The sequence below is a fragment of the Pundamilia nyererei genome, unplaced genomic scaffold (genome assembly GCF_000239375.1).
Source record: "Pundamilia nyererei isolate P.nyererei 1_Seehausen unplaced genomic scaffold, PunNye1.0 scaffold00067, whole genome shotgun sequence".
NCBI classification, from domain to species: domain Eukaryota; kingdom Metazoa; phylum Chordata; class Actinopteri; order Cichliformes; family Cichlidae; genus Pundamilia; species Pundamilia nyererei.
The window spans coordinates 3,085,081-3,097,482 of record NW_005187468.1 but is presented as its reverse complement, the minus strand read 5'-3'; the positions used below and the strand labels follow the sequence as shown (position 1 = coordinate 3,097,482).

The window sequence follows — 12,402 nt, the reverse complement described above, 5'->3', positions numbered from 1 at the left end:
ACAGATTCCCAGAATTGCATATAAGGCAAATGCAATCTTTATAGTATCAGGTTGCTGATAAGTTAACACTCATTGTGATTTCTGTGTGTATTTCGTATTTTCTGCCCTTCTTTTCAGATGCTTGAGGGGAGACTGGGCAGGAATGGATGATCCATCAGTGTATAACTGTAGTGTGGCTGTGGCTGAAGCTCGGGCTGCAAAGTGAGATATCTCTCATCATGTTTCTTGTACATATATCCTGAACAAACTGATAGCCAGATGTGTGTGTGTAGTATATCAGTCCAAGTTTACATTTGTCTTTCTTGCTTCTCTAGCCCTGAACCCCAAACTTCAGCCCCACCTCGCCCCCTAGAAATGGAGATGGAGTTGGAGCATTTGAGTGATGAAGAGCAAGATGCAATCTGGGCCTATCCCACATGTCCTGATGTAGAGGAATGCAGGCTGGGCCTCCACAACTGTCACCCCTCTGCTACCTGCATCAACACTCCCACTTCATATGAGTGCCATTGTGAGAGAGGATTCACAGGGGATGGCACACTGCACTGCAACCAAACGTAAGTGCATTAAAATACAGTAATCCATGACTTCCTTCTTTAAATCTCTTAATAAAATCTTTTTATTCGTCTTGCTCATTGAGTTATCTTCCTTCGTCCCACAGCTGTTACAATGAGTGTCGTGAGGGCCAGTGTAGCGGCAGCCCACGGTTTGAGTGTGAATGCGCCCTGGGCTGGACATCTGATCCCGCTACTCTGGTTCTGAGTGGCGTAGAATGTGATGTTGACTGTGGCTGCAACTTCCACTCCACCTGTATTACTGCTCCAGGGATCTGTGATGAATGCCAAGGTCAGATTTTGATAAAGGGATTATAGTGATTTGATTTCAGTCACTATTCATAAAACTGAAACTGTGGGAGGCATTTTGGTGTTTGAGAGATAAAGGCTGTCGTGTTGTTTATTGGTTAACATTCACTTGCTTCACTTTCAGACTGGACTACAGGGCCTCACTGTGAGCACTGCCGTCCAGGTAGCTTTGGCTCAGCCCTGGCTGGTGGCAGCGGCTGTGTTCCCTGTGAGTGTAACGGACACGGCGACTCTCTCCAGGGATACTGTCACAACCAGACAGGCCAGTGTTACTGCACCCACAACACTCAGGGACCACACTGCGAGTCCTGTCTGCCTGGCTACTATGGAGATCCCAGGTAAAGATCTTCACTATTTTGCTGAGTAGGAATAATTTCCTTGAATGATTTTCAGTGTATTCTGTGATCGTGACTTGTCTATGCTATCCTGTACCATCTAGGAACAATGGAACATGTTACCGCCAGTGCCAGGGCCGCTCTGTCCTGCTGTCCTCCACTTCCTCCACCACCATTCCCCTGTCCTCTTCTTTGGGGTGGCGGAGTGGCACAGAGGGGAAAGGTGGACTTTCTCATTGCCTGTGGGTCCTCTCTGTGACTGAAAACTTGGCACCCTGTCTGCCCAGACAGTTTTGTCCCCCAGTAGCTCTCACGCTACACCCAGACTCTCATACCCATTGTAAAGTGAGTTCAAATAAACACAAATTACTTAACAGCTCACTGTACCTGAAACTGTGTTCATGACATTCAGGATGCTTTATTTTTCAGAGTTCGTATGTCTATGTGTTCGATGGCCTGCCTCGTTTTCTGGGTAACGGAGTCGTACATTCTGATCACAATCTAATTGGAGCATTTTGTGGCACCACGAGAACTCAGCCTATCACAGTGGAGGCCACTTCAGGTTTATCCTTAACTCATTGATTAATAAATACAGTTTAGACTACAAAACCAGTTTACATATACACAATCACTCAGCATCGTATAAGCGTCTCTTCTACCTCCAGGTGTGATCTCAGTCTACTTTGAAGCCAACGTCACTTCAGACAGACCTCAAGGCTTCAATGCATCTTTCTGGGTACGACGGTGTCAGCAGAGCTCTGATGAGGATGAAGATGGATCTGTATGTCCAGGTGGAGCCCAGTGCCAGGGTGGGCTCTGCCAGTGCCCTCAGGGATATGGGGGACCACATTGTGACCGGCTAGTGTGCCCACAGGATTGTGGAATAGCAGAAGGAAGAGGAACTTGTAATATAGTAAGAGCTGTGAACTTTTTTTTTTTAAGTTTACTTTTCTTAAATTTCCAAGTGTCTCTTTTGTCACTAGTAAAACTTAATTAAATATACTGTGACATTTTTATTTTTATTTTATTTGTAACGCTCATAAAAACATATTTCTAGTTGTGTACTTGATAATTTTGGTGTTTTTCTTTTTTTGTTGACTTTTTTTGTTTGTTTGGTTGGTTGGTTTTTGAGGGTTTTTTTGTTTAGGAAATCAGTTTTAAAAAAAATTATAAAATAAAACACAGAACATTAACCAGCATAACTCTGTTTGTCTTAGTCTCTGGGAGTGTGCGTGTGCTCAGAGAGCTGGGTTGGGTCAGACTGCTCTATTCCTCGAGACTTCAACAGCTTGGTGTGGGAAACCTTACTGGACACACAGATGACTGTGGTAAGGACCAAAGAAAAACAAACGAGAACAATACTGAAGTGTGCATGGCTGACACAACGCAGCACACACAAATAAACATTGTGCTTTCCCCCCAACAGAACCAGGCCCACAGGTTCCTCCACAGGATGGGACACTCTCTGGTGTCTGGACCACAGGGCAACCTCTGGATGTATGGAGGGCTTTCTCTGACAGAGGGAATTCTGGGAAATGTCTATAGGTATGAAAGTGCAACAACAGTCTACAAATGCTTAGACAAAGAGCTTGTAAGAATCAGTTTTCAGTAGTATTCATGTTTCAGGTTGGGGCACATGTGACTCAGGAGCTAAAGTAGGTTGTCTATTGGAAGGTGAGAGGTTTGATACCTGGCTACTCTAGTCTTCATGTCAAAGTATCTTTGGGTAAAATACTGAAGCCCAAGTTGCACTTGATGAATCTATCAGAGTGAGTGTGTATGAATGCTAAGTTATATGCACTCAAATGCATGTGTGTTTGAATGGGTGAATGGGTATGGTAGTAGAAATACATTTGGAGTGCTCAGAGTAGAAAAATGCCATTTCAGGCAACAAGCCCATCCATTTGTGAAAACTACTGAAAACCTTCTGTCTTATTACTGTGAAAGTGTCATGTGTTTAACTCCTTGAAGGAATTTGCTTCTGTGAATAAAGCAATCTGTTTGTAAAACACAACAACTAAACACAGACTGTTGAACTGATTGAAAATCTACAGTCACAAAATCTACAGTGTGAAAATTTCAGGATTCAACGTTCGTGTTACCAATTCCATTAAACCAAAAATCTAAATGTAACTTATTCAGATCCAAAGTTGAACAATTGTTTGTCCCATATATGCATCTTAAACATTTTGAACTATAATCTACAGCCATGTCTTAGACATTTTAATCTATCACAATCACCTTTATTGGCATAATAATAATATTAATATCGTCAGACTGTAGCATAGGAACAATAAAACTTACATAACCCTTTTGCACATAGCTTGGCGTAGGCATCCAGCAACAAGTTGGTTAGGTAATCTCACAGTCACGTAGTGCAGTGTTGCCTCTGTATGTGTGTAATAATTCCTTCTGGTTGGTTTAGATATTCTGTGTTGGAACGTCGTTGGACTCTAATGTTGACAAGCTCTGTGGAAGAAGGGTCGATGCCAAACCCTCGCTACCATCACGCCTCTGCAATGCTGAGTCATGAGTCTGGCGCTGGAGCCAATCATAACTTTATGTTGGTAGTAGGCGGGGTCACACAAGATGGCGTTTCCATGGATACCTGGACTCTCAATCTCAGCAGTTTAGTCTGGAGAGAGCACAAGGTTGGTATCTGACTTGATATGGAAATAAAGAATATGTGAAAAATCTTTTTTTTTCTTTAACGAATGAATTTTGTTCTGCCGACAGAACACAGTGCTTCCTCCAGTGGCAGGGCACACTTTAACTGTACGGCGAGACTGCTCTGTGCTGTTGATTGGCGGTTACTCTCCTGAAAATGGTTTCAATCACCATTTACTTGAGTTCAACCCTCAGTCTGGAAACTGGACCATTGCCCCCCACACTGGCACACCACCTACAGGTTTTTGAAGCCTTTCATAATGTCAATAACTCACTGATGCACCGCTTATTGTTATAACAATACAGAATCACATTGTGAAAATGCTTTTTAAAAAGAGACAAATATAGCTCTAAACACTCTTTTCATTGCACATAAACCTATTTTGCTTGCTTTGTTCTTGAATCAGGTTTGTATGGCCACACGGCAGTCTACCATGAACAGACTGATGCCATCTATGTCTTTGGAGGCTACCGCTTTCACGTGGAAAGTGTAGAGCCATCTGCTGAGCTCTACAGCCTGTATTACCCCAACCTCACCTGGTCTTTGCTGGCCACCTCTCAGGGTATTAAGGTAAGAAGTTGGAAAATCCAAGCAGTTGACATCCATCCATCCACTTTAGAAAGATAACTTCTGGATTCCTGCTGTGTCATCTCTCTCCTGTGTAGCCCCTGTCCCGTTTCTTCCATGCTGCTGCACTGATTAAAGACACTATGGTGATTGTGGGCGGCAGGACAGAAGCGGAAGACTACAGTAACTCTGTCTCTCTGTACCAGATCAACTGTAACACCTGGATACAACCAGGTAACTATACATTTCTAGCTGCAGGTTAATTTGTAAATCATAAAACATCATAGGCTAATCTCTTCTCGTGTTTTTGTTTTAGTGTCAGCTGTTGGAGATCCGGTTAATGGTTCGGTGTCCCTTGCTATGACGAGCTGGGGCGGTCGTCTCTTCCTGTCAGGAGGCTTCAATGGCGTCACCCTTGGCAGACTCCTAACCCTGTCTGTGCCCTCTGACCCCTGCGCCCTTCTTCCCACACCAGAGGCTTGCAACACCACCACAGGCAGCTGCATATGGTGTAGAGGGAGCTGTGCTTCTTCTGACACTGCTGAGAGGTAACACGTTGTTTGACAGCAACTCTGAGCTTGAAGTTATGTGCAGCTATGAAATAAAATGCATATGACATTCACTTCTGTTCCTTGTTCTCCATCAGAATGGGATGCTTCACTGGACAGTCTCCCTGTTCTCCAACCCCTCGTGAGCCAGACCAATGTCGCAGACTCAAGACATGCAGTGAATGCCTTGCACGACACCCTAAAACATTTTCCAGTCAATCCCAGGTAACATGTAATGCCCCTTCTCAAACACAGTTAATCACTCAAAGAGAGACCGTTACTGTGAACTAAAGTCTGTTCTTAATAAATTCCCAGCCTGTTTTACAGTGTAAGTGGTGCACAAATTGTCCAGAGGGGGCTTGTATCAGCAGCTCTCTCAGCTGTACAGCTGTACATGACTGTCGAATCAACCAGAGAGAGATCTTCCTGTCCAGCAACTGCACTGAGACTAGCTGTGAGGCTTCTGACTGCCCCAAGTGTACAGCTTCTGGAAAATGCATGTGGACTCGCCAGTTCAAACGCACAGGTACCCAGGTTCAGATGATGTGTTGGTGTTACAGAAAATGAATTTTATGATTAATAAATATTTTCCAATAAGAAATGTTGACCCCCTTCTCTTTTTCTCTTTTCCCCTCTCCTCCAGGCGAAACGAGGCGCATCTTGAGTGTGAATCCCACTTATGACTGGACATGTTTCAGCTACGCTCTGCTCAACGTCTCACCCATGCAGGTGGAGTCATCCCCTCCTCTGCCGTGCCCTCCGCCATGCCACAGTCTCCATAACTGCAGCCTTTGTCTGAGCTCCATTGGCTCTGATGGGGGCTGGCAGCACTGTGTGTGGAGCATGGCCCTGCAGCGGGTAAGATTGTCATCATCATAAGATCATGTCACAATATCACAGCTATAGCAATGCAATTAAAGAATAACTTAAAAAAGAGCTACTTCAACAACCTCTAACAAAGCTCAATATGCAAGAAAATAGTTCCAACTGAAGGTGGAAACGACCAGTTGAAGCAAAAAAACCCACTAACAAGTGCAAACAGGATGTGAAGGAGGCAATATTAGCGATCGGTGTTGTGCTGTCAATGTGTGAAAGAACCGCTCTACCCAGTGTCGCCGTAGCACTCGCTAATTTCACTGCAGGTTGCACATGACAGAAAGACCAAACAGTGGATGTAGTTGTCTTTTATTTGGCTAAAGATATGATGCAATATAGATTGTGGTGAAAGGGGCTTTGACCAGCTGGTTAAGACTTTACTCAAGAAATTATATCCCAGGTAGAAAACATTTTTCAGTTTCTCATGTAACAAAGTAGTGGTTTACATGTTCTCCTAACAAGTAGCAGATCTCTATCCCAATTCTGGGTGGATAGTTTTATGGTTGCATCAGGAAGAGTGTCTAATGTAAAAAATCTACCAGATCAAACATGATGAGCCACTGTGGCGACTCCTTGTAAGTGAGGGAGCAGTTGAAATTAGCTCTGATAATGCATTATTTAACAGTAGCTAAGCTAAATTTTTGTGCTTAGGTTTTACTTTACTCTCACTGGATGTGGTGCTGTGTCGCTACTATTGTACTATGTTGCTGCTACCTCTGGCACCTTATTTTAGTAGATTGCTAAGGTTAGCATCAGTGATAGTAGCTCATTGGAAGGAAGGATAGAAAATGCAGTTCATTTACTTACACTTATAAATGTTGCTGTGCGCAACCATCATTAAAATGTTCCTATATTTTTTATGTTGTAGTGTTATCATTAAAACATATGTTTTCTGAAAATATTGTGACATAACTTTGAGGCCGTATCACCCACCCCTGATTGGAATGTTGGACTTTAAGTTAATTTATTTTCTTTTTAATTTAACTGAGCAAATCTCTTTCCCCTTCCTGTAGTGCATGAGCCGATCTTTTCTGCCCCTCCGGTGTGAGGCAGGCCAGTGCGGTCGACTGCTTTCTAGGGGAGACTCCTGCTCTCCCCAGTGCTCCCAGCTCACTCAGTGCTCCCAGTGCATTGCTAGGCCTCAGTGTGGTTGGTGTTCTTCTCGCGGGGGCAATGGAGCTGGACGCTGCCTACAGGGAGGACTTGATGGTGAGAACAATGTTAAATTTATGGTTTTGAAGAAGCTGAGCATCTTGGCATGTTATGAGTGGATTGTTTTGTTATTTATCAGCATACCTCTGTGTCTTTCTCTCCCCCCCCCCTCCACAGGTGTGAGTGAGGGTGTCTGCCCTTTGACAAACAGCAGCTGGTCTTTTCTCCATTGTCCAGAGGAGGATGAATGCGCCAACGGTCATCACAACTGTAACAGCACTCAGGACTGCCACGATCTGCCACAAGGATACCACTGCACCTGCAAACAGGGTTACATACTTAGCAGGTAATATAAGAGGATAGTTTGAACTTTATTGTGTAGTGACTGAAGAAGTTCACTGAAATCTCCGCGTTTTGCGTCCTTCTGTGCAGTATTTCTGGTCAGTGTGAGCCAGTGTGTGCACAAGGCTGTGTGAATGGGACATGCACATCCCCTGGAGTTTGCCAGTGTCACTTTGGCTTTGTAGGGGATAACTGCTCCTCTCAGTGCAGCTGCAACAAACACAGCAACTGTGCTGGTGTTAACAAACCAGATGTTTGTTTGGAGTGTCACAATAACACCATGGTAAGTGCTTATAATAATCTACATTCACGTGCCTTAAACGTTTTGGTTTTTTTCATATTCAGTAATCCACTTTGTTTCCTCTATGCCCCAAATCTAGGGTAAACATTGTGAGAAGTGTAAGCCTCTGTTTGTGGGCTCTGCCAAGGGGGGTGGCACTTGCCATCCATGTCGGGAATTTTGCAAGGGAAACAGCGCTGTGTGTCTATCCCGGGATGAACTTAAGAAGGCACAGGAAACTCTACAATTATATCCTCTTGACCCTAACAGCGTAAGTAACTGAAATCCGTGAGGGTTTGTGTATGTGAATATATTTATATTAAAAAAACAAACACAAACCACTTTAGTTTTAAAGTTCTGTCACTTTTTGTCCTCCTATTAGATTCAGTCCTGGGTGTCTGAGGGTCCAACAGAGGAGAATGCTGTATGTGTAAATTGTCAGAACAACAGCGTAGGGGATCGGTGTGAGAGCTGCCTTAGTGGCTACTTCCTGCTGCAGGGGAAGTGTGAGAAGTGAGTAAAATCTGCTGCTGAGCTGTCACTGGAGTGTTATTATATAAAGTTATTATATAAAGTTTTAATGTGTGATTTTGATTACTCAGTACCTGGTCTGTCAGTTATAATCAGCAGATGTGTCTTTTACTATTAAGAGAAATGCTTATACATGCACAGTTGTAGTGAATGTTAATTTCTCCTCTTCATCACAGGTGTCAGTGTAATGGCCATGCAGACACATGCAATGAACACGATGGCACAGGCTGCCCCTGCCAAAACAACACAGAGACCTCCTCCTGCCTCAGCAGCCCCCAGAGTGATCGCAAAGATTGCTACAGACAACAGGTATGTGCATGCTGGAGTTCAGTTTCCACTTTTTACAGTTTTGACTTGTTGAAATCCACATTTTTCTTTTTCTTTTTTTGTCAGTGAATGAAACATGCTTAAATTCTGTGTTTTACTCTTTCATTTAGTGTGCAAAGTGCAAGGATTCTTTCAATGGTACACCAGTGAATGGGCGTCAGTGCTACCGTCAGTTTAATGTGGACACAGAGTGCTGCTTTGACCCCACATCGCAGACCAACTGCTTTCATGATCCCACCATTCGCAACCTGCCCAAGGGGCGCACTGTATTCTTTGCTGCCCAGCCAAAGTTCACCAATGTGGACATTCGGGTCACCATTGATGTCACTTTTGGTGAGGTGGAGGTGTACGTGTCCAACTCTCATGACACCTTCATTGTGGACGTAGACCGATACACAGGGATTCACACCATCAAGATCGAGGAGGAATCTGTAGTTCCAGGGAAAACTGCCGGGACAGAAAAGGATTCACCTCCATCCCCTATAAAGGTGTTTGCCAACACCTCATCCAACTTTGCAGGTTCTGTGCTTTCCCAAAGCCTGCAAGCAAAACCTCCAGGAGCGGAAAGGGAAATTAGAGAGGAACGTGCTGAAGGACTCATCACCTATATCACCGTGTGGAAACCCCAGACGGTGCTGATTGTCCGTGGTGTTCGAGATCGTGTGGTGATCACCTTCCCCCATGAGGTGCACTCGTTGAAATCTAGTCGCTTTTACATCGCTCTGAGAGGTGTTGGAACTGAAGAGAGACAAGGAGAGTCCCAGGGCCTGCTGTTTCTGCGACAGGACCAAGCCCACATTGACCTTTTTGTCTTCTTCTCTGTCTTCTTCTCCTGCTTTTTCCTCTTCCTGTCTGTCTGCGTCCTCCTGTGGAAGGTTAAGCAGTTCCTGGACTTCCGTCGGGAGCAGCGTCGCCACATTCAGGAGATGACAAAGATGGCATCAAGGCCTTTTGCTAAGCTCACTATATACCTTGAGCCGGAGGAGCCTCAGCTCATCTACTTGCCTTCATCTGGTGGAGGGGTAGGGGGCAGCACTGTGTCGCTTGCTCATGCCCGCACAAGCAAGTTAAGTGGAGTGGTGGTTGGCCAGAGGGGCAGAGCAGGACCTGTCTCCTATAAACATGACCCATCCTCCGGACCCACAGCCCATCACCACCATCACCTCACCTTGGGTGGAGGAGGCAACAGCGGCCAGCATTTACCACTGCACTACTTGAACACCCATCATTATGCCAGTACCACAGCTGGCAACCCAGCCTCACATCATCACCACCCATCCACATACAGCGCTTACCAGCACTTTTGCCGTCCTGACCCTTTCCTCTCTCAGCTTATGGGCTTTTCCTATTCCTCCTTCAAGGTGGGGCCCATTACCCTGGAGCCCACAGATGATGGTATGGCTGGAGTGGCTACAGTCCTCTTCCAGCTGCCGGGGGGTGTCTTGGCTCCGAACCGCGCCTGTCTGGGCTCCGCACTGGTTACTTTGCGACAGAACCTGCAGGAATACTGTGGCCACGGCAATGGAGGCGGGCATCCAGGAGCGGGTGCAGGCCGCAAGGGGCTGCTGGGGCATCAGCACCTGACCACTATGGCTATGTAGAGAAACAAGTAACATTTTTATGAGAGATAGAATAAGTCTTTAAAGGGTTTGGTATATAATAAATTAATTTTGAAAGAAACAGCCACAAGGCAATGACAACATCCAGAAGTAAGAGCAACTTGAGCATTTTGAAGAGATGTACATATACTGTATAATGAATTTAAAGTGTCTTTTATTCTATTATGTGTTGCTATACTGTATTCCAGTGCTTCACATGACCAAGCCAGCTGTCTCTAGAATACACTACAACTGCTATACGTATCAGCAAAATGCGTCACATCGTGTCTGTGATCACTAAAGAGATATGAGTGCACTCGACAGATTATGCGACTGAAGCTGGACTCTTGTTAAAATTATTCTCATTGACCAACAGAGGTGTAAAACCATGTGCTTGCTTTGAACCAACATGTGCTTTATACCCCCCTCCCCCAAAAAGTGACAATCAGAATTGCCATTGAGAACAAAAGACTTGATTTCGGCATAATGTGCAACATTTTGATTGTCAGCGCAGGAAAAAAAGTCTGAGTTACTTGTGAGGTGGTTTTTATATCATAGTCGATATGAATGATTTATTAATTGTAGCTAAGTATATGGCAGGCTTCTAAGCTACACGTTTATGTTAAACAGACTCAGTATGTTTCCGCATATGCATTCACCTGCTCTGTTACGTTATACATCTTTTTGCTCGTCTGCCTTCACTTCTTGCCTTGTCTGTGTGTCAGATGGCTTACACTGAATACTTGTGTTAATGGAAATGTGTTTGGTGCAGCTCCTGGAAGATGTTAAAGTGACATTTAGAGTTTTCTTTCATGAGTTGTTTTGAATTGAGAAGTTGTGAAGGATAATGTTTTCAGTATCGTTTTTGCACTCACGACACTACACTAACTTAACAGAACTCGTCCATTAAAATGAAGAAATTGTCCTTTTTTATGATTATTTTTTTGTTCACATTAAATGTGTGTCGGTGTTGAGATGGTTCATTAAGCTGCCTTTTTTATGGCAGCTTGCCTTCTTAGGTGATTGTATGCACCAATCAAACTATGGTCTAACTAAAAATAAATAAATACAGTATGAACGGTTACATTTCATTAACAGTGGAAAGTGTTACATTAGAAAGTTCTCCTGGTGAGAGGTTTGTAAAGGTTTTGCAGCATTATTTTAATTGAATTACATGTTCACTGGTTTGTGTTAACGGGAGTATTTTGATTTACTTTTTTGCACTGCACAGAGCCATGGGGCTTTAAAATTCATGTGAAACACAAGAGCGGGGTGTCATCCATGCTCGGATGGCAAACATTGTCGTGGACGAACTCAGAATGGTGCTACTGGCGTTTTGTTTTTCTTTTCTTTTTTTCCATTTTTTTTTGGGTAGTTCAGCAAAATAAAGCTCATATGAATACTGTCACTATTTATAGCAGCCATGCCCAAATGAGCATTAAAATTGTTGTGTCTTGTATCTCTGTAATTTTTTTTAACATGCTTTATTTTTGTACATAACTTTTATTGTGTTTGTATTTTCGTTTTCAAAGAAGGGAACAGTGTTGTACAGAGGATTGTGTGAGGAGTCTGTCTTGAGTCAGCTGAAATAAAGTCTGTGGAACATGATTATGCGCTCTTTTTTTTTTCTGTTACAAGTAAAAATACTTTAATATTTAAAAGCTGTAAAATTCTGGTGTTTTTGGCTCAGACATTAATCTTGTCACGTTGACCACAAGAAACCTAGCAATGGCTTACAACTGAAGTTTTAGTAAAAATAAGCGTGCTGTAATGGTAACGTTTTAATGTTGAGGTAAAAGTAATTTACAGTGATTTTAAATTTTTAAATCTGACAGTTAAGAGTTCAAAACTGCAAATGACTTGCCCAGAAGGTACTGCCTAATACATCGGTGTAACTTTGTGCTGAACATTGGGGGGGTCAAGATCTCTGTCTAAATAAATAAATCTGGGTAAATTCCTAGATGATTAAACATGCAACTAATTTGATGTTAATACCTGAAAGGAGTAAAGAAAACAGCCTATTTATGCAAGATAATTCATAATTTTATTAGGGGGTTATATTGGTTGGGTCTTTTTATGGGGGGTCATAACACCCCACCCCCCCACCCCCTGGAAATTACCCCCCTGGCCCAATATGATATTTTGGAGGAGAGCTGGAAAACCCTACAACATATTTATACCTGGTACAGACTAATGTGCTTTTAATTGAGAAGCCTAAGTATTTCAAGTTCTTGCATACATTTTCTGATGCAACACATCAACAGTGATGCAATCTGGTTTCAGTGAGTGTTTCGGGTCGTTCAACGTCATACACCCTC

General features: G+C 43.5%; 1 protein-coding gene across 1 annotated transcript in view; it reads left to right on the top strand.

Annotated features, from left to right (window-relative positions):
- Nucleotides 1-11,692, top strand: part of megf8 (multiple EGF-like-domains 8) — a 27,245-nt gene extending 15,553 nt beyond the window's left edge. The window contains exons 10-34 of the mRNA XM_005736209.1: nucleotides 45-61; nucleotides 118-201; nucleotides 315-554; nucleotides 659-843; nucleotides 985-1,198; nucleotides 1,300-1,540; nucleotides 1,625-1,757; nucleotides 1,861-2,108; nucleotides 2,413-2,523; nucleotides 2,622-2,740; nucleotides 3,621-3,846; nucleotides 3,932-4,103; nucleotides 4,270-4,433; nucleotides 4,529-4,664; nucleotides 4,747-4,978; nucleotides 5,077-5,203; nucleotides 5,294-5,504; nucleotides 5,622-5,836; nucleotides 6,868-7,063; nucleotides 7,184-7,352; nucleotides 7,439-7,631; nucleotides 7,729-7,899; nucleotides 8,011-8,141; nucleotides 8,336-8,468; nucleotides 8,597-11,692. Of these exons, the coding sequence (XP_005736266.1) occupies nucleotides 45-61; nucleotides 118-201; nucleotides 315-554; nucleotides 659-843; nucleotides 985-1,198; nucleotides 1,300-1,540; nucleotides 1,625-1,757; nucleotides 1,861-2,108; nucleotides 2,413-2,523; nucleotides 2,622-2,740; nucleotides 3,621-3,846; nucleotides 3,932-4,103; nucleotides 4,270-4,433; nucleotides 4,529-4,664; nucleotides 4,747-4,978; nucleotides 5,077-5,203; nucleotides 5,294-5,504; nucleotides 5,622-5,836; nucleotides 6,868-7,063; nucleotides 7,184-7,352; nucleotides 7,439-7,631; nucleotides 7,729-7,899; nucleotides 8,011-8,141; nucleotides 8,336-8,468; nucleotides 8,597-10,087 (5,559 nt within the window). The 3' untranslated portion in view covers nucleotides 10,088-11,692. The remainder of the gene's footprint in view (nucleotides 1-44; nucleotides 62-117; nucleotides 202-314; nucleotides 555-658; nucleotides 844-984; nucleotides 1,199-1,299; nucleotides 1,541-1,624; nucleotides 1,758-1,860; nucleotides 2,109-2,412; nucleotides 2,524-2,621; nucleotides 2,741-3,620; nucleotides 3,847-3,931; nucleotides 4,104-4,269; nucleotides 4,434-4,528; nucleotides 4,665-4,746; nucleotides 4,979-5,076; nucleotides 5,204-5,293; nucleotides 5,505-5,621; nucleotides 5,837-6,867; nucleotides 7,064-7,183; nucleotides 7,353-7,438; nucleotides 7,632-7,728; nucleotides 7,900-8,010; nucleotides 8,142-8,335; nucleotides 8,469-8,596) is intronic.
- The last annotated feature ends 710 nt before the right edge of the window (nucleotides 11,693-12,402 follow it).